General features: G+C 49.5%; 2 protein-coding genes across 2 annotated transcripts in view; both read left to right on the top strand.

The window, feature by feature from the left end:
* LOC103766900 (mitochondrial import inner membrane translocase subunit TIM44) overlaps nucleotides 1-5,143 on the top strand; it is a 32,891-nt gene extending 27,748 nt beyond the window's left edge. Inside the window, exons 7-9 of the mRNA XM_029963868.1 lie at nucleotides 750-839; nucleotides 1,916-2,026; nucleotides 4,570-5,143. Of these exons, the coding sequence (XP_029819728.1) occupies nucleotides 750-839; nucleotides 1,916-2,026; nucleotides 4,570-4,689 (321 nt within the window). The 3' untranslated portion in view covers nucleotides 4,690-5,143. The remainder of the gene's footprint in view (nucleotides 1-749; nucleotides 840-1,915; nucleotides 2,027-4,569) is intronic.
* TIMM44 (translocase of inner mitochondrial membrane 44) lies at nucleotides 4,815-20,587 on the top strand. Its single transcript, XM_029963866.1, has 9 exons — nucleotides 4,815-4,820; nucleotides 8,343-8,482; nucleotides 9,123-9,208; nucleotides 11,484-11,576; nucleotides 11,858-11,982; nucleotides 14,114-14,164; nucleotides 16,179-16,268; nucleotides 17,323-17,433; nucleotides 20,014-20,587. The coding sequence occupies exons 1-9, from the start codon at nucleotides 4,815-4,817 to the stop codon at nucleotides 20,131-20,133; spliced, it is 822 nt and encodes a 273-aa protein (XP_029819726.1). The 3' UTR covers nucleotides 20,134-20,587.
* Nucleotides 20,588-21,375: the final 788 nt, after the last annotated feature.

Genomic DNA, 21,375 nt, shown 5'->3' with positions numbered 1-21,375 from the left:
GAGGGAAAATCCCACTCTGGAAGGGAGGATCCCACTCCAGAAGGGAAAATCCCACTGATGGAAGGGAGAATCCCACTGCTGGGAGGGAGAATCCCACTCTGGAAGGGGAATCCCACTAGTGGAAGGGAAAATCCTACTGCTGGAAGGGAGAATCCCACTCTGGAAGGGAGAATCCCACTCTGGAAGGGGAATCCCACTGCTAGAAAGGAGAATCCCACTCTGGAAGGGAAAATCCCACTGCTGGGAGGCAGAATCCCGCTCTGGAAGGGAGAACTCCTGGAATTGTGTGCTCAAGCCGGGATGCTTTGGGATTTGCTGCCTTTGGAATTCCCTCTCCGTGGCTCCAATCCTGGAATTCCTACGGGATGTTCCCTCGTGGCGAAGGGTGGAAGGAATGCCTTGGTGTCCACACATTCTTGGCAGGGAAAAATGGGATTTAGAAGGGAATTTTGGGGAACCCCGGAGCGCTGGTGCAGCTCTTTGCTACCAGAGAGCCATCCAGCACCTTCCCAAAATTATTTAGGGCTTTGGGAGATCCCAAAAAACCGGCTGGGAAGCTGCAGGGACACCCAAGCTGCCCCAAAAAGGTGGTGCTTGGAGAGTCCTGATATCCCTGGATATCCCACTGCAATATCCCAGCAGATCCCTCTTCCCTTTGGTTTTTTGCTAGTTCTCCCTGCATGGAACTTCCTCTTTTTTCTTTGGGACAGGACAATTCCAAAGGGGTTTTTTTTGTTGCTTCCTTTTAGACTTACAGCCAGCTGGCTCATCCCATCCAGCAAGCCAAAGCCTTGGGGCTCCAGTTCCATTCCAGGATCCTGGACATCGACAACATCGACGTGAGTGTCCCAGGATTTCACTTTGGGGCCTGGATTAAACTCAGCAGGGGTTTTCTGGGAATCATTGAGGTTGGAAAACACCTCCAAGGTCATCAAATCCAACCGTTTTTGCTTTAACTGCTGGGTCTTGCCTCTGGGGTTGGACAGCTCTGCTCCCACAGGGACAGATCCCAGGGCTGGAAGGGAGAATTCCAGTGCTGGGAGGGAAAATCCCACTGGTGGAAGGGAGAATCCCACTCTGGAAGGGAGAATCCCACTGCTGGAAGGGAGAATTCCAATGCTGGAAGGGAGTATTCCATTGCTGGGAGGGAGAATCCCACTCTGGAAGGGAGAATCCCACTGGTGGAATGGGAGAATCCCACTGCTGGAAAGGAGAATTCCACTGCTGGAAGGGAGAATCCCACTGTGGAAGGGAAAATCCCACTGCTGAGAGGGAGAATCCCACTCTGGAAGGGAAAATCCCACTCCAGAAGGGAAAATCCCACTGCTGGAAGGGAGAATCCCACTCCAGAAGGGAAAATCCCACTGCTGGAAGGGAGAATCCCACTCTGGAAGGGAGAATCCCTCTAATGGCAGGCAGAATCCCGCTCCGGAAGGGAAAACTCCTGGAATTTTGTGCTCGAGCCCGAGTCTGTGGTTTGTGTCCTTGCTCTCGGGGCACCTTGGCTCGGCTCAGCAGCAGCTGGGTTGGGGAAGGCTGATCCCAAAGGCAAACAGCACCAAATTTGCTTATTTGCTGAGGGAATTTTCTGGTTTTCTGATGGAATTTACTGGTTTTCTGAGGGAATTTGTTGGTTTTCTGAAGGAATTTTCTAGTTTTCTGATGGAATTTACTGGTTTTCTGAGGGAACTTGCTGGTTTTCTGAGGGTATTTTCCAGTTTTCTGAGGGAATTTTCTGGTTTTCTGAGGGAATTTGCTTATTTTCTGGTGGAACTTGCTGGTTTTCTGGTGGAACTTGCTGGTTTTCTGATGGAACTTGCTGGTTTTCTGATGGAATTTTCTAGTTTTCTGATGGAATTTTCTGTTTTTCTGAGGGCATTTCCTTATTTTCTGACGGAATTCCCTCTCCTTGCAGTTGGCCATGGGGAAGATGATGGAGCAGGGACCAGTTTTGATCATCACCTTCCAGGCTCAGGTCGTGATGGTGATAAAGAACCACAAAGGAGAGGTGGTGGAAGGAAATCCGGTGAGTGAAATTCCATGGAATTCCATGGAATTCCGCCATCCATAAATTGGATTTAACGCCGTGTGTGGTTCCTGGGGAAGCCTCGGGCAGGGAATGATTTGTGGAGCAAATCCCTGGCACCTCTTGGGAGCTGGGGCTGGAGTGATGTCAAGCTGTCAGAACATCCTTGTTCCCAGAATTGATGACAGAGGAGCCTCTGGAATACCTTTATTCCCAGGAGTTTCACTCCAGACAGCTCCAACCTGCCTCGTGCCTGTGCAATATTTAAGTAGCTTAATGATGGCTAATGAGGGAGATGTCTGGAGCTGGCAGTTCCCAGCTCGTTTTCCTTGGGATTAATACAGGCATTTAATAAATATTGGCTTTTTTCCTCTTTTTTTTTTGCAACCCTTGCCTTTAGTTTGCAAAAAAAAAAAAAGGGATTAATTTGAATTCTTGGGCTGATTTACAGCCTGTCACTGGGGCTGCAGGGGGAGGAACAGCTGATCCAGTGATTCCTTGCATTAAATTAGTGCATTCCTGGAAGATGGATATTGATGGGATCATTATGGAACAGGATATCAAAGTCTGTTGGCTGTCTGATTTCTCTGGGGGCAGCAATAAATCAAGGAGATGCATTAAAACCTTCCACTGGAAACCAAAATTGAGCTTTAATCAAGTGGCAGCCTGGGTGGTGACTGGGATTGGGGCGTTTTAGGGGAAGAGGAGCCTCAAATCCATGGAATCACAGGATGATTTGGGTTGGAAGGGGCCTTAAAGTTCATCCTTAAACATCTTCCACTATCCCAGGTTGCCCCAAATTGGCTTTGAGGGCTTTGGAGCAGCCACAACTTCCAGCTGCAGACTGGAAATTCTCCGAACAGGCATCACTTGGAATCCCCCCTGGGATTTTTAGCCTGCTTGGAATTGTTCAGGTTCCCAGAAAATTGAGAAGAGGAGGCCTTGGACAACCAGGTCAAGGGAATCTCTTTAAAATCCCAGATTTCAGGACAGATTGGCAGAAATCTACCTTTGGGGGGGTCCAGAATTCCCACTTTCCATGGATATATGGAGCAGATGCCCACTGAGGATTAAGATATTCCCCATTAATAAGAGCACCAGGTCAGAAAAAAACCCCAAATCCTAAAAACCCACCCAAATCCAGGTTCCACTAAATCAGTTCAAACCACTAAATCAGTTCAAGCCACTTCATCCTGAGCTTATTCCAAGTGATTTATCCTCAGGAAAGATCCATTGGGATGGTTGTGGATGTGTTTTCCTTCTCTTTTTCCTCCTGGCACATCCCAAAAACATCTGGATGATTTTACATCTGGATGATTTTACCACTTCAGAGCAGAACTGAAGCGAAATCATCCGAAACACTCCAAAAAAAATAAAGAAAATTTGCTTTAAAATACATTAATATTTCCAAATGCAGCTCCCAGGGAAGAGCTAAAGATCCTAAATCTTGGATGGAAAGTTCCAGCCCAGGCAATTTTAAAACCCAGAAATTTCTGCTTAAAAAAAACCAACAAAACAAGGTCAAGTCTTATCCAACTTTTGGCAGTGGGGCCTCCTAATGTGTGTCAGGCAGGGATTTTTGGGAACCCTGGTTCTAATTTTGGAAATTCGGCGAGTTTTGATCTTGTGATGAAGTTCCAGGAGAGGGAAGTTGGAAGCAGAGAGGAAAATCACAGGAACAGTGTCTGTGGGAGGGAAAGGAATCCTGGAATTATTCAGGTTAAAAAGGAGCTTTGGGATCATCAATCCATGTCCCCAAGGGCCACAGCCACAGGTTTTTTGGGAATTTCCAGGAGTGGGGACCCTTTCCATGAAAAAACAAGATCCCTGATGTTCAAGCTAAACCTCCTCTGGTGTGACTTGAGGTTCTGGGATTTGTGTTTTCTGGGAAAAGAGACTCCCCCTGGATCCCTCCTCCTGGCAGGGAGTTGTGGAGAGGGAGAAGGTTCTCCCTGAGCCCCCTTTTCTCCAGGCTGAGCCCCCCCAGCTCCATCAGAAACGTGGATCCTTTCCCCCCAAACTGGGAACTGGGAATTGGGAGCCCCTTTTTTGCAGGCTGAGCACCCTCAGCTCCATCAGAAACATGGATCCTTTCCCCCCTAAACTGGGAACTGGGAATTGGGAGTCCTTTATCTCCAGGCTGAGCTCCCCAGCTCCATCAGAAACATGGATCCTTTGCCCTCAGAGCTGGGAACTGGGAATTGGAAGTCCCTTTTCTGCAGGCTGAGCCCCCTCAGCTCCATCAGAAACGTGGATCATTTCCCCCCAAACTGGGAATTGGGAGCCCTTTTCTCCAGGCTGAGCCCCCTCAGCTCCATCAGAAACATGGATCCTTTCCCCCTGAGCTGGGAACTGGGAGCTGGAAGTCCCTTTTTTGCAGGCTCAGCTCCATCAGAAACGTGGATCCTTTCCCCCCAGACTGGGAGCTGGGAGCCCCTTTTCTCCAGGCTGAGCCCCCCCAGCTCCATCAGAAACGTGGATCCCGTGCCTGGGAGCCGGGAGCTGTGTCCCTGCCCTGGCTAATCCCGGGATTTTCCCTGCAGGACAAGGTGCTGAGGATGCTCTACGTGTGGGCCCTGTGCCGGGACCAGGACGAGCTCAATCCCTACGCGGCCTGGAGGCTCCTGGACATCTCCTCGTCCAGCACCGAGCAGGTCCTCTGAGGAATCCATGCAGCCAGGGCCTTCCTGACCCTCTGGAGCTCGGAACTCGCCCCAGCCTCCTGGACTGTGGGGGGAAAAAGCCAGGCTGGGGGCTCTTGGGGGGCTTTTTTTTGGGAGAGCGGGTGATGCCGGTGATCCCAAATGCCCGGAGGAGCCGGGCGGGTGTGCCCTCCCTGCCCCGTGCTTTGCTGTGTCCAAGGGTTTGTAGAGCTCCACCTCAGAGACACGGCCTGGTCCTTCTTTCGTCGTGCCTGGAGCGTTTCCCAGGATTCCAGCGAGGTGGGAATCGGGAGGGGGCTGTTCCAGGTCTAATTCCCACCTCCGGCGGCCTCGGAGCAGCCCTGGAAAAGCCTTTTTTCCACTCTGAGCTGCCACGTGTCCTGTCCAAGCTCCACCACCAGGCCTTGTGTCCCTGCCTCGCACTTTACCAGCCAAATACAAGCAGGACTTTGCACCTGGAGTCAGGCTGGATTTGTGGGATGGCCGGGAATGGTTGGGAATGGCTGGGAATGGCAGCTGGGGGGGAGGTTTGTGTGGTTGGGTCTCCACAGGGGGAACGTTGTGGTGGCTTCTGGTGCCACCAAAGAGCCACAGCCAAGGCTGGGTGGGGTTGGTGGGGTGAGGAGGAGGAGCAGGGGGAGTGGGAAAAGTGGGATAGGGGAGGAGGGAGCGGGTGGAGGGAGGAGTGGGAAGGTGAGGAGGTGGAATGGCAGAGGAGTGGGAAGGTGAGGAGGAGCAGGTGGAGTGTCAGGAGTGGGAAAGTGAGGAGGAGATGGAGTGTCAGGAGTGGAGAAGTGAAGGAGGAGGTGGAATGGCAGAGGAGTGGGAAGGTGAGGGAGCAGGAAGAGTGTGAGGAATGGGAAGATGAAGAGGGAGCAGGTGGAGTGTCAGGAATGGGAAGGAGAGGAGGAGATGGAGTGTCAGGAGTGGAGAAGTGAAGGGGGGGTGGAATGTCAGAGGAGTGGGCAAGTGAGGGAGCAGGAAGAGTGTCAGGAATGGGAAGGTGAAGAGGGAGCAGGTGGAATGTGAGAGGAATGGGAAGGAGAGGAGGGAACAGGTGGAATGTCAGGAGTGGGAAGGTGAGGGACCAAATGGAGTGTAAGGAATGGGAAGGTGAGGAGTAGATGGAGTGTCAGAGGAGTGGGAGAGGTGAAGAGGGAGTAGATGGAATGTCAGAGGAGTGGGAAGGTGAGGATGGAGCAAGTGGAGTGTCAGGAATGGGAAGGTGAGGAAGAGGTGGAGTGAGGAATGGGAAAGTGAGGGAGCAGGTGGAATGTCAGAGGAATGGGAAGGGCTCCAAGAGGGATGTGTGAGGCAGCTGCTAAAAGGCTGGGAAGTTGTTTTGCACTTCCCAGCTCGGCCCTGGCACCATCCTGAAGATTCCAGCTGGTTTTTGCTGCTCTTCCCAAGCTGTGAAATCCGGGGATGCATCTGCTGGAGGGAGAGGAGCTGCTGAAGTGTCTGTGCCCAGAGCCAGCCCACACACAGCTGGAGCTCTGGGCACCCTCGGGGAGCTCTGCAGGGAAGGGTTTCCATGGATTTGGGCAGGGATCCATGCCAGGTCCGGGAAGCAGTGCCAGCTGTCCCTGAGGGAGCATCCCCACCCGAAATCTGGGATCTGAATCCGGATCTACACCTAAATCAGGGTGGGGGTGGAGTTCCCATCCCTGGAAGTGCCCCAAAAACCCGTGGATGTGGCCCTTGGGGACACGGGTGGCCGTGGCAGCGCTGGGGGATGATTGGACTCCCTGGGCTCGGAGGTTCTTTCCCACCTTTCCCATTCCCTGGTTCCCAGGTGCCGGGCACTCCTCAGTCCTTGCCGGTGGCTCCCAACCCCGGGATGTCTCCAAGGGAAGTGGAGTTGCCATGGGAATGGTGACTCACCACTTTTCCAGCGCCAGGAGCTGCTCCGGGAGCGGCTCTGACATTCCGGGGGCGTCTCCCTGTTCCCCCTCATCCCCTGGCTGCCATGGGATCTGGATACCATGGGATCCACCTGGATACTGTGACATTCACCTGGATACCGTGACATTCACCTGGATACCATAGGATCCACCTGGATACTGTAGGATTCACCTGGATACTGTGGGATCCACCTGGATGCCGTGGGATCCACCTGGATACTGTGGGATCCACCTGGATACCATGGGATCCACCTGGATACTGTGGGATTCACCTGGATACTGTGGGATCCACCTGGATGCAGGACTCAGTTTTCCCCCCCCTCCAAGCTCAGGGAAGAAAAGGGTTTCCCAGCTCTGGCTCCACCTGTTTTTCCCTTTAAACCCAGGGGGGTTTCCCTCTTTTTTCCTCATCCCTGTTTTGGTGCTGGGAGGGGGAGCTGGGGATGAGCCAAGGGAGTCTGGAATGTGGGGTGTGCACAGAAGGGCCTGAGGCAAAATCCTTTGGGATTTGAGGCTGGAATCAGGGGAAGGGGTTGAGGTTTTTGGGGTGGGAGGAGATGAGCTTTAAGGTCCCTCCCAACCCAAACCATGCCAGAATTCCATGAGATTTCCCACTGGGAAGGAGGGACCTTTCCCCCCTGTTATCCCCAAGCACTCAGGGCTGCTCTGTGGGGATTTGAACATTTTGAGTCTCTTCACAGCCCAAACCCTTCCCTGAAGATCTTCTTTGGCCATTTCCCAGTTTTCGGCCCGATTTGGCTGGAATGGGATCGGGATGGGATGGGATGGGATCCCTCTGTGCACTTTGCTCCTCTCTTCCTGCCCCACAAAATCATTCCTTAGGGATTTCCTCCTCCCTGGCCTTCCTGGAATGAGGGGATTGCTCCTTCCCAGCCCTCAGCAGGCGGAATTCTCCGTGTGGAACTCCGGCTCCAGGGAATTCCCGTGCCAATCCCTCATTTAGGAACGACTCCTTAGAGGGGGAAGGGTTTTTTTGGATGAGCTGGTTTCCAGCTCCAGCTCCACGGAGCAGCAGCTGCCCCTCCAGGTGCTCAAATCATCAACCAAACCCCCTGAGATGGTTTTTTTTTGGGCAGGGAACGATTCCAGGATGATTTTCCTCCTTTTTTTCGATGAGATCCAAGCACTGGGAGCTCTCCCTGGGGCTTAGTCAGGCTCGTTGGAGGGATGAGTTATTGGGAATGTGTGGATTCTTCTGGCTCTGACTGTCCCTCCAAATATATATATTAAAAAAAAAAAAAAAAGCTTAATTAAGGCAAATGCTTTAAGAACATTTTTCTCCCCCCACACACACACCCACCCACGTTTTCCCAGAAAGCACAGGGAGGAAATTCCACCTTGAGAGGCTCTTCCTGGCACAGGGAAGCTGTGGCTGCCCCATCCCTGGGAGTGTGTCCAAGGCCAGGTTGGAGAAGGTTCCAAGGATTCCTTAAACCCCTTCCAGGGCCTAAAGGGGCTCCAGGAGAGCTGGAGAGGGACTTGGGATAAGGGATAGAGGGACAGGAGACAGGGAATGGCTTCCAAGTGAAAGAGGGGAATTTAATTGGGATATTGGGAAGGAATTTCTGGCTGTGAGGGTGGGGATGGAATTCCCAGAGAAACTGTGGCTGCCTCATCCCTGGAAGTGTCCAAGGCCAGGCTGGAGAAGGGAAGGCTCCAGGGGCACTTTTTGGGAAGGGTGAGGGGGGGCCAATAAATGGAATTTAACAGGGATTCTTTTCCTTCCAGGGAGTAGAAAGTGTTAAGAAGGAAATCGATGAAAGTGTTTTGGGGCAAACTGGGCCCTACAAACGCCCGGAGCGGCTCCGGAAACGAACGGAATATTCCGGAGAGAGGATCAAAGAGGAGAGGATATTTGAGGCTAATGAGTAGGTGTTGGGCTCATCTGGGGGGGATATTTCTGTGTCTAATTGAACAAAAACCTTCCAAACTGAACTACAGGGCAGGGATTAAAAGCCAGGAGCTGGATGAGGCTTTGGGGGGTGAACAGGGAGCTCCTGGAGCACATTCCCAGCGGGAGCTGATGATCCTGAGTCTTCCCAGAGTGAAAGTGGGCACTTGAAACTTATAAATTTAATGGCCAAAGATCAAATTTTGACTTGGGCACGTGTTTTGTTGTCAGTTTTAACATCTTCACGTGGATTTAGGCTTGGAATTAGGACTGAGCCTGAGCTCCTTTGCTTTCCCTGCTGCCTCAGCCCTCTCAGTCAATTATTATTTATGTGGTGTGTTATTTCCCTGCTGTACCAATTATGAGGTGTCTGATTAATTAATGGGGTTCTAATTTACTTAGAATTATAATTCTAAGTAATTCTGATTATAATTAATTTATGGGGTTCTAATTTATCTGGTGTATAATTTATGGGCTTATCACTGATGTGTCTCCTCACTTCTGTTCTGCATCAGCCTCAGGGCTGCAGGGATGTTCCTCCTCTTTGTTCTCCCACTGTTGTAAGTTGATTTTCTCCCCTGTCTCCATGTTTTATCCCTGTTTCCTGCCCTTTCCAGGGAGGCCATGGGAATGGTGCTGCACAAAGACTCCAAGTGGTACCAGCAGTGGAAAGATTTCAAGGACAACAACGTGGTTTTCAACAGTGAGTGTTCGAGAGGCAAAGCAGGAGCTTCCTTCTTTTTCCCAGCCCTGATTCCTGCTGGTGGGGGTCTCATTCCATCTGTGCCAATCCCAAATTCCCAGCCTTCCTGTGGAAGGGGTTGGAGCTGGTGCTGGGAGTGGTGTGAATGGGAAGGGGGGAGGAAGAGTTGACAGCTCTGCAGCTTTTCCAAGCTGCTCCATCTGTGTTCCAGCCCCTCCTGCTGGATCAGTCCCTGCAGGCACCAAAACCTGTTTTCCAAAAGAACTCTTTGAGCTCTTCTTTGTCCCCCTTTTTCCCTCACCAGCCTTGTGGTGGCTCTGGGAAGAGGCTGGAAGGGCACTTCTAGCAGCAGGGAGAGGGCAGGAGAGGGCACCAGGTCTGCTCCTCCTGGCCTGGAGCTGAGGAAAATCCTTATAAATCAACAGGGTGAGGAGAGGCTGGGATAGAATTCCCAGAGAAACTGTGGCTGCCCCATCCCTGGGAGTGTCCAAGGCCAGGTTGGAGCACTCTGGGATAGTGGGAGGTGTCCCTGCCCATGGCAAGGTTTGGAATGAGATGATCTTTAAGGTCTTTCCAATCCAAACCACTCTGGAATTCCCTGATCCTAAAATCTGGTTTCTGTTGGCCCCTGCCCAGATCTCTGGAATATCTGGGACGTTGCCTCCTTCCCGTTTTTATTGCAAAACCTTACAAATTGTGAATATCTTTGGGTAGTTTATTTAGGGATTTCATGTTTCTGAGAGGCAGAAAAAGCCCTAAAACCAGAACCCTTCAACAAATCAAACCCCTCCCTGGCAGAGCTGGAGGGGGGAAAAGATTTGTTCAGGAACCAAATGATCGTGTGAAAGTACAACATAATTAACTTCACATCCTGTTTCTTCCCAGCTTTTAAAGCAGAGCTCCTTGGGAAGTGTCCAGGAGTGGGTTTTACATCCCACTTTTTAGGCTTTCCAAGGAGAGGTGCTCCTCAAACTCTCCCCCCTCCAGCCCTGAGCCATCTGCCCGAGCTTGGGGGGGTTTTTTTTAGACTTCAGACATTTTTCCAAGGCTGGTTTTGAGTCCAGGCTGAGCTGCAGCTGCCCCAGGCTCTGCCTTCAGGTACCACCTGGATGTCTCACTCTGAGAACACTCCGTGTTCCTGGCAGGAGAATCCTCCAGGGAATAATTCCCATTTTTAACCAAAGAACTTCCCTGCAGGGCCTGTTATCCCTTCTGTGGGTCTGATCCCTCTGATGGTGCCCAGAGCCCTGATTTGCTGCAGCAATGCCCTGTTTACTTCAATATCTGGGTTTTTTTTAGGTCCCCCCCTGCCTTTTCTGCCCTTGGGATTTTTCCTCTGCAGAGTTTTCCCTTCTGGAGCCAGGACACACTTGGCTTCCTCCCTCAGCGAGGTTGAGGAGCACTTGGAGCTGCTTAAAAACTGCACCCTCACTGATGTGGGGCTGTTTTATTATAAATTTGACCAAGTTTAAGGTCTATTCTATCATTTTCCTCCCCTGGTGAAACTTTCTGGGGTGATTTTCACATCTCCTGCCCCTTGCAGGGCACTGAATCGAGGGGTGAGACTGTTCCTGGTGTTCTCAGACTGTTCCTGGTGTAATCAGATTATTCCTGGTGTAATCAGATCACTCCTGATTTAATCAGACTGTTCCTGGTGTCATCAGACTATTCTTGATTTAATCAGACTGTTCCTGATTTAATCAGACTGTTCCTGGTGTAGGGCAGTTTTCTGGTGTGTTTTCTGCCTGCAAATCTTCCAGAAGCTCCCAAAGTTTGTGGCAGCTGAAGCAGGAGAACCAATTCTTGGGAGCTGAGAACCAGTTTTTGGGAGTTGAGAACCAGTTTTTGGGAGTTGAGAACCAATTCTTGGGAGCTGAGAACCAGTTTTTGGGAGTTGGGAACCAGTTTTTGGGGGTTGAGAACCAGGTTTTGAGAATTGAGAACCAGTTTTTGGGCGTTGAGAACCAGTTCTTGGGAGGTGAGAACCAGGTTTTGGGAGTTGAGAACCAGTTTTTGGGAGTTAAGAACCAGTTTTTGGGAGTTAAGAACCAGTTCTTGGGAGTTGAGAACCAGTTTTTGGGAGTTGAGAACCAATTCTTGGGAATTGAGAACCAATTCTTGGGAGCTGAGAAGGAGGACGATGGGAAAGGTCCCTCGTGGTCGGTGCCTGTTGTGATCCAGGAGATTGAGGAGGGAACTGGGAGCTCTGATTCCCAACCCCTGGCAGTTTTCCTGGATCAGGAGGGGCTCTGAGCCCTCTCTGCTCTCCTGGCAGGGTTCTTTGAGATGAAGATGAAGTACGACGAGAGCGACAACGCCTTCATCCGAGCGTCCCGCGCCGTCACCGACAAAGTCACCGACTTGATAGGTAACAGCTCCTCCCTGAACTCCCCCTGCTCCTCCTTGTGCTGTTTCCCACCTTTTGGGACAAATTCTGGGAGCTTTCCAGCATTTTCCACACATTTTGCCTGGATCATTCTCCAGGATCGCTCAGGGATCAGAAGGGCTCTGAGATGACAAGTTAAGCCTGGGATAAATCTCTGGGATAAATCTCAGGTTTAATTAAAGCCTGGAGTTGTTCCTCCCTCTGGTCCTGCCTTGTTTTACCCCCCCAGGGGCTGGTTTTGTGCCACTGCCTTGTTTTCCCAGGTGGATTGTTCTCCAAGACGGAGATGTCGGAGGTGTTGACGGAGATCCTCAAAGTGGATCCCTCCTTTGACAAGGATCGTTTCCTGAAGCAGTGTGAGCGGGACATCATCCCCAACGTCCTGGAGGTGAGGGAGGGAGACATTCCTTGGAATTTTTTTCCCTTTTTTTACTTTGTTTTTGCTTTTTTTTTACTTCGTCCTTTCATTTTTTCCCGTCGCCCAAACGAAAAGGCGGGACGGGATTTGCTCCTTGAACATCCTTGGAAAAGGAAGTTGGAGCCCAAGTAACCAGCAAGTTCCATCAGAAAACCAGGAAATTCCCTCAGAAAACCAGCAAATTCCATCAGAAAAACAGTAAATTCCCTCAGAAAAGCAGAAAATTCTCTCAGAAAACCAGCAAGTTCCCTCAGAAAATAAGCAAATTCCCTCAGAAAACCAGCAAATTCCCTCAGAAAAACAGTAAATTCCATCAGAAAACTAGAAAATACCCTCAGAAAACCAGAAAATTCCCTCAGAAAACTAGAAAACACCCTCAGAAAACCAGCAAATTCCCTCAGAAAACTAGAAAACACCCTCAGAAAACCAGCAAATTCCCTCAGAAAACCAGAAAATTCCCGCAGAATATTTCATTATTTAAAAGACTAATAAATTCTTTTTCTGGCCTGGAAAACAGCAAATCATCCTCTGCCCTGAGAAATGATGTGGGATCAGAGGGATCAAAGGGAAGGGGGTGATAAAAAATGGATAAGGGAAGGAATTTGGGATGTACCAAAAGGATCTGGGACTCAGGGAGAAGAGCAGGGTCAGTGGAATAAAAACTAATCTGAGGAATAAAAACCGATCTGGGGAATAAAAACTGATCTGAGGAATAAAAACTGATCTGAGGAATAAAAACTAAGGAATAAAAACTGATCTGGGGAATAAAAACTGATCTGAGGAGTAAAAACTGATTTGAGGAATAAAAACTGATCTGGGGAATAAAAACTGATCTGGGGAATAAAAACCGATCTGGGGAATAAAAACTGATCTGAGGAATAAAAACTGATTTGAGGAATAAAAACTAAAGAATAAAAACTGATCTGGGGAATAAAAACTGATCTGAGGAGTAAAAACTGATTTGAGGAATAAAAACTGATCTGGGGAATAAAAACTGATCTGGGGAATAAAAACTGATCTGGGGAATAAAAACTGATCTGAGGAGTAAAAACTTATCTGGGGAATAAAAACTGATCTGAGGAGTAAAAACTGATCTGAGGAATAAAAACTGATCTGGGGAATAAAAACTGATCTGAGGAATAAAAACTAATTTGAAGAGTAAAAACTGATCTGGGGAATAAAAACAAATCTGGGGAATAAAAACTGATCTGAGGAATAAAAACTAATTTGAAGAGTAAAAACTGATCTGGGGAATAAAAACAAATCTGGGGAATAAAAACTGATTTGAGGAATAAAAACTAAGGAATAAAAACTTATCTGGGGAATAAAAACTGATTTGAGGAATAAAAACTGATCTGGAAAATTAAAACTGATCTGAGGAATAAAAACTGATCCCAACTGGGCTTTGTCCCTGACTTCCTGGGATGTGATGGCTCAGGGACAAGAGGGAGCTCTCTGGGAATCTGTTCTTCCTCTCAGTGCCAGGGAGAAGTTGGGAAAAACCTGCTCCTGACTCTTGGAGAAGGAATTTTCCCTGCCAGTTTTACAATTTATGAAGCATTGGATTAAAAACCACCCTTCCCACCCTGAGCTAACTTGATTTTTGGTGTCTGCCAAAAACAGACCCAGCGGGTGTTTTGTCAGGAATTCCAGGGGTTTTGTCAGAAATTCCAGGGGTTTTGTCAGAAATTCCAGGGGTTTCTCAAAGACAAACCTTTCCCAGGAGTTTCCAGTGGAATCTGGTCATTCCAGGCCCTGAATTTTTCAGAGCCTTGAAAACTTCCTGATCTGACTCTTGGCGTGTCCCTCCTGCTTCTGTTCAATCCCATCCCTCAGAATTCCCCAGGAGTGGGAATTCTGGGGACTATTTTGGAAATTTTAATGGGAAATTCAACAGGAAAGTTTACCAGGAAGGTTTAGGAGCTTCATCCTGGAAATTTGTTGGATTTATTGGACTCAGTTCATGCGTGTTTTTTGAAGTCCTTATTCCTGTTCCTCTTTGAAACTCCTGTTTTCCTTGGATTTAGGGTGTTTTGCTGCTGGAATTGCTGCTTATTTCCACCCTGTGTTAAAATGTCCCTGTTTGATTCCCTTTTCCCAGGCTCTGATATCCGGGGAGCTCGAGATCCTCAAGGATTGGTGCTACGAGGCCGTGAGTGGAGCTCCTGGAAATGTCCCGGGAAGGGGGGGATTTTCCCTTGGAAATTGGTTTATTGGGCTTTTTTTTGGCTTGGGAGCTGGGCCTGGTTCTCCTGGAGAAGAGGCTGAGAGGGGATTTATGTCAGAAATATAATATAATAATATATTATATCATAATATAATAGTATATATTATATATATAATAATATAATATATTGTATTATTTGACTCCATGGAAGCAGAGCTTTGCCTGAAAATAGAGATTTGTTCTGGGCTTCACTCCTCCAAAATGATTGTGCTCCAAAATCCAAAATAATTCTGTTTAGAATCCAAAATAATTGGGCTGTAGAATCCAAAATAATTGGGATGTAAAATCCAAAATATTTGTGATGTAAAATCCAAAATAATTGTGTTAAAAATTCAGAATAATTGGGATGTAGAATCTAAAATAATTGGGATGTAAAATCCAAAATAACTGTGATGGAAAACCCAAAATAATTGGGATGTAAAATCCAAAATAATTGTGCTTAAAATCCAAAATAATTGGCATGTAGAATCCAAAATAATTGTGTTTAAAATCCAAAATAATTGTGGTTTAGGCCCCAAAATAATTGGATTTTAGGCCTCAAAATATTCCTGCTGTCTGGTTAACCACTGGAATTTCTCGGAGCGAGTCTCCTCCGTGTCCCCACCACCAGAGGGCTGGAAGAGGCAGGATTTTGGAAGGATTCCCCTGGGAAAAGCAGTGGATTCCTTGTGCTTCCCGAGCCCAAAAATCAAACATTTCGGAGCCTTGTAATTAGAAATTAAAGCTCTGAAGTCCAGAATCAGCAGGAAAATAAGAAAGGGGAGGATAATGGGAGAATATTCCCGATATTTGGAGGTAAAGCCTCTTAAGGGAGTCATCCCACAGGATGAGTTTGGGATCATTAAAGCCTTGGAATAAAACTGGCAGCACAAAATCCATGGGGGGGTTTATCCCAAATCCCACTGGTGGAAGGGAAAATCCCACTCTGGGAGGGAGAATCCCACTCTGGAAGGGGAATCCCACTGCTGGGAGGGAGAATCCCACTGCTGGAAGGGAGAATCCCACTCTGGAAGGGAGAATCCCACTCTGGGAGGGAAAATCTCAGTGCTGGAAGGGGAATCCCACTGTGGAAGGGAGAATCCCACTGGTGGAAGGGAGAATTCCTCTTTGGAAGGGAGAATCCCACTGGTGGAAGGGAGAATTCCTCTTTGGAAGGGAGAATCCCACTGGTGGAAGGGAGAATCCCCAAGGGGAATCCCCTGGTGGAAGGGAGAATTCCACTCTGGAAGGGAGTATTCCATTGCTGAGAGGGAGAATCCCACTGTGGAAGGGAGAATCCCACTGCTAGAAGGGGAATCCCACTAGTGGAAGGGAAAATCCCACTCTGGAAGGGAGAATTCCACTGCTGAGAGGGAGAATCCCACTCTGAAAGGCAGAATCCCACTGCTAGAAGGGAGAATTCCACTGGTGGAAGGGAAAAATCCCACTGCTGGGAGGCAGAATCCCGCTCTGGAAGGGAGAACTCCTGGAATTGTGTGCTCAAGCCGGGATGCTTTGGGATTTGCTGCCTTTGGAATTCCCTCTCCATGGCTCCAATCCTGGAATTCCTACGGGATGTTCCCTTGTGGCGAAGGGTGGAAGGAATGCCTTGGTGTCCACACATTCTTGGCAGGGAAAAATGGGATTTAGAAGGGAATTTTGGGGAACCCCGGAGCGCTGGTGCAGCTCTTTGCTACCAGACACCCATCCAGCACCTTCCCAAAATTATTTAGGGCTTTGGGAGATCCCCAAAAACCGGCTGGGAAGCTGCAGGCACACCCGAGCTGCCCCAAAAAGGTGGTGCTTGGAGAGTCCTGATATCCCTGGATATCCCACTTCAATATCCCAGCAGATCCCTCTTCCCTTTGGTTTTTTGCTGGTTCTCCCTGCATGGAACTTCCTCTTTTTTCTTTGGGACAGGACAATTCCAAAGGGGTTTTTTTTTGTTGCTTCCTTTTAGACTTACAGCCAGCTGGCTCATCCCATCCAGCAAGCCAAAGCCTTGGGGCTCCAGTTCCATTCCAGGATCCTGGACATCGACAACATCGACGTGAGTGTCCCAGGATTTCACTTTGGGGCCTGGATTAAACTCAGCAGGGGTTTTCTTGGAATTTTTAAGGTTGGAAAACACCTCCAAGGTCATCAAATCCAACCGTTTTTGCTTTAACTGCTGGGTTTTGCCTCTGGGGTTGGGCAGCTCTGCTCCCACAGGGACAGATCCCAGGGCTGGAAGGGAGAATTCCAGTGCTGGGAGGGAAAATCCCACTGGTGGAAGGGAGAATCCCACTCTGGAAGGGAGAATCCCACTGCTGGAAGGGAGAATTCCAGTGCTGGAAGGGAGTATTCCACTACTGGAAGGGAGTATTCCATTGCTGGGAGGGAGAATCCCACTCTGGAAGGGAAAATCCCACTGCTGAGAGGGAAAATCCCACTGCTGGAAGGGAGAATCCCACTCTGGAAGGGAAAATCCCACTGCTGGAAGGGAGTATTCCACTCTGGAAGGGAGAATCCCACTCTGGAAGGGAAAATCCCACTCCAGAAGGGAAAATCCCACTGCTGGAAGGGAGAATCCCACTCTGGAAGGGAGAATCCCTCTGATGGGAGGCAGAATCCCGCTCCGGAAGGGAAAACTCCTGGAATTTTGTGCTCGAGCCCGAGTCTGTGGTTTGTGTCCTTGCTCTCGGGGCACCTTGGCTCGGCTCAGCAGCAGCTGGATTGGGGAAGGCTAATTCCAAAGGCAAACAGCACCAAATTTGCTTATTTGCTGAGGGAATTTTCTGGTTTTCTGATGGAATTTACTGGTTTTCTGAGGGAATTTGTTGGTTTTCTGAAGGAATTTTCTAGTTTTCTGATGGAATTTACTGGTTTTCTGATGGAACTTGCTGGTGTTCTGAGGGTATTTTCTAGTCTTCTGAGGGAATTTTCTGGTTTTCTGAGGGAATTTGCTTATTTTCTGGTGGAACTTGCTGGTTTTCTGGTGGAACTTGCTGGTTTTCTGATGGAATTTTCTAGTTTTCTGAGGGAATTTTCTAGTTTTCTGATGGAATTTTCTGTTTTTCTGAGGGCATTTCCTTATTTTCTGACGGAATTCCCTCTCCTTGCAGTTGGCCATGGGGAAGATGATGGAGCAGGGACCAGTTTTGATCATCACCTTCCAGGCTCAGGTCGTGATGGTGATAAAGAACCACAAAGGAGAGGTGGTGGAAGGAAATCCGGTGAGTGAAATTCCATGGAATTCCATGGAATTCCGCCATCCATAAATTGGATTTAACGCCGTGTGTGGTTCCTGGGGAAGCCTCGGGCAGGGAATGATTTGTGGAGCAAATCCCTGGCACCTCTTGGGAGCTGGGGCTGGAGTGATGTCAAGCTGTCAGAACATCCTTGTTCCCAGAATTGATGACAGAGGAGCCTCTGGAATACCTTTATTCCCAGGAGTTTCACTCCAGACAGCTCCAACCTGCCTCGTGCCTGTGCAATATTTAAGTAGCTTAATGATGGCTAATGAGGGAGATGTCTGGAGCTGGCAGTTCCCAGCTCGTTTTCCTTGGGATTAATACAGGCATTTAATAAATATTGGCTTTTTTTCTCTTTTTTTTTTTTTGCAACCCTTGCCTTTAGTTTGCAAAAAAAAAAAAAGGGATTAATTTGAATTCTTGGGCTGATTTACAGCCTGTCACTGGGGCTGCAGGGGGAGGAACAGCTGATCCAGTGATTCCTTGCATTAAATTAGTGCATTCCTGGAAGATGGATATTGATGGGATCATTATGGAACAGGATATCAAAGTCTGTTGGCTGTCTGATTTCTCTGGGGGCAGCAATAAATCAAGGAGATGCATTAAAACCTTCCACTGGAAACCAAAATTGAGCTTTAATCAAGTGGCAGCCTGGGTGGTGACTGGGATTGGGGCGTTTTAGGGGAAGAGGAGTCTCAAATCCATGGAATCACAGGATGATTTGGGTTGGAAGGGGCCTTAAAGCTCATCCTTAAACACCTTCCACTATCCCAGGTTGCCCCAAATTGGCTTTGGGGGCTTTGGAGCAGCCACAACTTCCAGCTGCAGACTGGAAATTCTCCAAACAGGCATTGCTTGGAATCCCCCCTGGGATTTTTAGCCTGCTTGGAATTGTTCAGGTTCCCAGAAAATTGAGAAGAGGAGGCCTTGGACAACCAGGTCAAGGGAATCTCTTTAAAATCCCAGATTTCAGGACAGATTGGCAGAAATCTGCCTCTGGGGGGGTCCAGAATTCCCACTTTCCATGGATATATGGAGCAGATGTCCACTGAGGATTAAGATATTCCCCATTAATAAGAGCACCAGGTCAGAAAAAAACCCCAAATCCTATAAACCCACCCAAATCCAGGTTCCACTAAATCAGTTCAAACCACTAAATCAGTTCAAGCCACTTCATCCTGAGCTTATTCCAAGTGGTTTATCCTCAGGAAAGATCCATTGGGATGGTTGTGGATGTGTTTTCCTTCTCTTATCCCCTCTTTTTCCTCCTGGCACATCCCAAAAACATCTGGATGATTTTACATCTGGATGATTTTACATCTGGATGATTTTACCACTTCAGAGCAGAACTGAAGCGAAATCATCCGAAACACTCCAAAAAAATAAAGAAAATTTGCTTTAAAATACATTAATATTTCCAAATGCAGCTCCCAGGGAAGAGCTAAAGATCCTAAATCTTGGATGGAAAGTTCCAGCCCAGGCAATTTTAAAACCCAAAAATTTCTGCTTAAAAAAAACCAACAAAACAAGGTCAAGTCTTATCCAACTTTTGGCAGTGGGGCCTCCTAATGTGTGTCAGGCAGGGATTTTTGGGAACCCTGGTTCTAATTTTGGAAATTCGGCGAGTTTTGATCTTGTGATGAAGTTCCAGGAGAGGGAAGTTGGAAGCAGAGAGGAAAATCACAGGAACGGTGTCCGTGGGAGGGAAAGGAATCCTGGAATTATTCAGGTTAAAAAGGAGCTTTGGGATCGTCAATCCATGTCCCCAAGGGCCACAGCCACAGGTTTTTGGGGAATTTTCAGGAGTGGGGACCCTTTCCATGAAAAAACAAGATCCCTGATGTTCAAGCTAAACCTCCTCTGGTGTGACTTGAGGTCCTGGGATTTGTGTTTTCTGGGAAAAGAGACTCCCCCTGGATCCCTCCTCCTGGCAGGGAGTTGTGGAGAGGGAGAAGGTTCTCCCTGAGCCCCCTTTTCTCCAGGCTGAGCCCTCCCAGATCCATCAGAAACGTGGATCCTTTCCCCCCAAACTGGGAACTGGGAATTGGGAGCCCCTTTTCTCCAGGCTGAGCACCCTCAGCTCCATCAGAAACTTGGATCCTTTCCCCCCAAACTGGGAACTGGGAGCCCCTTTTTTGCAGGCTGAGCACCCTCAGCTCCATCAGAAACGTGGATCCTTTCCCCCCAGACTGGGAGCTGGGAATTGGGAGCCCTTTTTCTCCAGGCTGAGCCCCCCCAGATCCATCAGAAATGAGGATCCTTTCTCCCCAGAGCTGGGAACTGGGAATTGGGAGCCCCTTTTTGCAGGCTGAGCTCCTTCAACTCCATCAGAAACGGGAATCCTTTCCCCCTAAACTGGGAACTGGGAATTGGGAGTCCCCTTTTTGCAGGCTGAGCCCCCTCAGCTCCATCAGAAACTTGGATCCTTTCCCCCCAGACTGGGAGCTGGGAGCCCCTTTTCTCCAGGCTGAGCCCCCCCAGCTCCATCAGATACGTGGATCCCGTGCCTGGGAGCCGGGAGCTGTGTCCCTGCCCTGGCTAATCCCGGGATTTTCCCTGCAGGACAAGGTGCTGAGGATGCTCTACGTGTGGGCCCTGTGCCGGGACCAGGACGAGCTCAATCCCTACGCGGCCTGGAGGCTCCTGGACATCTCCTCGTCCAGCACCGAGCAGGTCCTCTGAGGAATCCATGCAGCCAGGGCCTTCCTGACCCTCTGGAGCTCGGAACTCGCCCCAGCCTCCTGGACTGTGGGGGGAAAAAGCCAGGCTGGGGGCTCTTGGGGGGCTTTTTTTTGGGAGAGCGGGTGATGCCGGTGATCCCAAATGCCCGGAGGAGCCGGGCGGGTGTGCCCTCCCTGCCCCGTGCTTTGCTGTGTCCAAGGGTTTGTAGAGCTCCACCTCAGAGACACGGCCTGGTCCTTCTTTCGTCGTGCCTGGAGCGTTTCCCAGGATTCCAGCGAGGTGGGAATCGGGAGGGGGCTGTTCCAGGTCTAATTCCCACCTCCGGCGGCCTCGGAGCAGCCCTGGAAAAGCCTTTTTTCCACTCTGAGCTGCCACGTGTCCTGTCCAAGCTCCACCACCAGGCCTTGTGTCCCTGCCTCGCACTTTACCAGCCAAATACAAGCAGGACTTTGCACCTGGAGTCAGGCTGGATTTGTGGGATGGCCGGGAATGGTTGGGAATGGCTGGGAATGGCAGCTGGGGGGGAGGTTTGTGTGGTTGGGTCTCCACAGGGGGAACGTTGTGGTGGCTTCTGGGGGCACCAAAGAGCCACAGCCAAGGCTGGGTGGGGTTGGTGGGGTGAGGAGGAGGAGCAGGGGGAGTGGGAAAAGTGGGATAGGGGAGGAGGGAGCGGGTGGATGAGGAGTGGGAAGGTGAGGGGCAGGAAGAGTGGAGGAATGGGAAGATGAAGAGGGAGCAGGTGGAGTGTCAGGAGTGGGAAAGTGAGGAGGAGATGGAGTGTCAGGAGTGAAGAAGTGAAGGGGGGGTGGAATGTCAGAGGAGTGGGCAAGTGAGGGAGCAGGAAGAGTGTCAGGAATGGGAAGGTGAAGAGGGAGCAGGTGGAATGTGAGAGGAATGGGAAGGAGAGGAGGGAACAGGTGGAATGTCAGGAGTGGGAAGGTGAGGAACCAAATGGAGTGTAAGGAATGGGAAGGTGAGGAGTAGATGGAGTGTCAGAGGAGTGGGAGAGGTGAAGAGGGAGTAGATGGAATGTCAGAGGAGTGGGAAGGTGAGGATGGAGCAAGTGGAGTGTCAGGAATGGGAAGGTGAGGAAGAGGTGGAGTGAGGAATGGGAAAGTGAGGGAGCAGGTGGAATGTCAGAGGAATGGGAAGGGCTCCAAGAGGGATGTGTGAGGCAGCTGCTAAAAGGCTGGGAAGTTGTTTTGCACTTCCCAGCTCGGCCCTGGCACCATCCCGAAGATT

The sequence above is a fragment of the Manacus vitellinus genome, unplaced genomic scaffold (assembly GCF_001715985.3).
Source record: "Manacus vitellinus isolate BGI_N305 unplaced genomic scaffold, ASM171598v3 scaffold_64_pilon, whole genome shotgun sequence".
NCBI lineage: Eukaryota > Metazoa > Chordata > Aves > Passeriformes > Pipridae > Manacus > Manacus vitellinus.
The sequence above is the reverse complement of the archived record's forward strand: the minus strand, read 5'-3'. Positions and strand labels throughout refer to the sequence as shown.

Excerpts from the sequence above, each read along its gene's own strand:
- TIMM44 (XM_029963866.1), top strand. Across the intron at positions 11,983-14,113 it reads TCATCCCCAACGTCCTGGAG|GCTCTGATATCCGGGGAGCT; the intron begins GTGAGGGAGGGA and ends CCCTTTTCCCAG. Across the intron at positions 14,165-16,178 it reads AGGATTGGTGCTACGAGGCC|ACTTACAGCCAGCTGGCTCA; the intron begins GTGAGTGGAGCT and ends GCTTCCTTTTAG.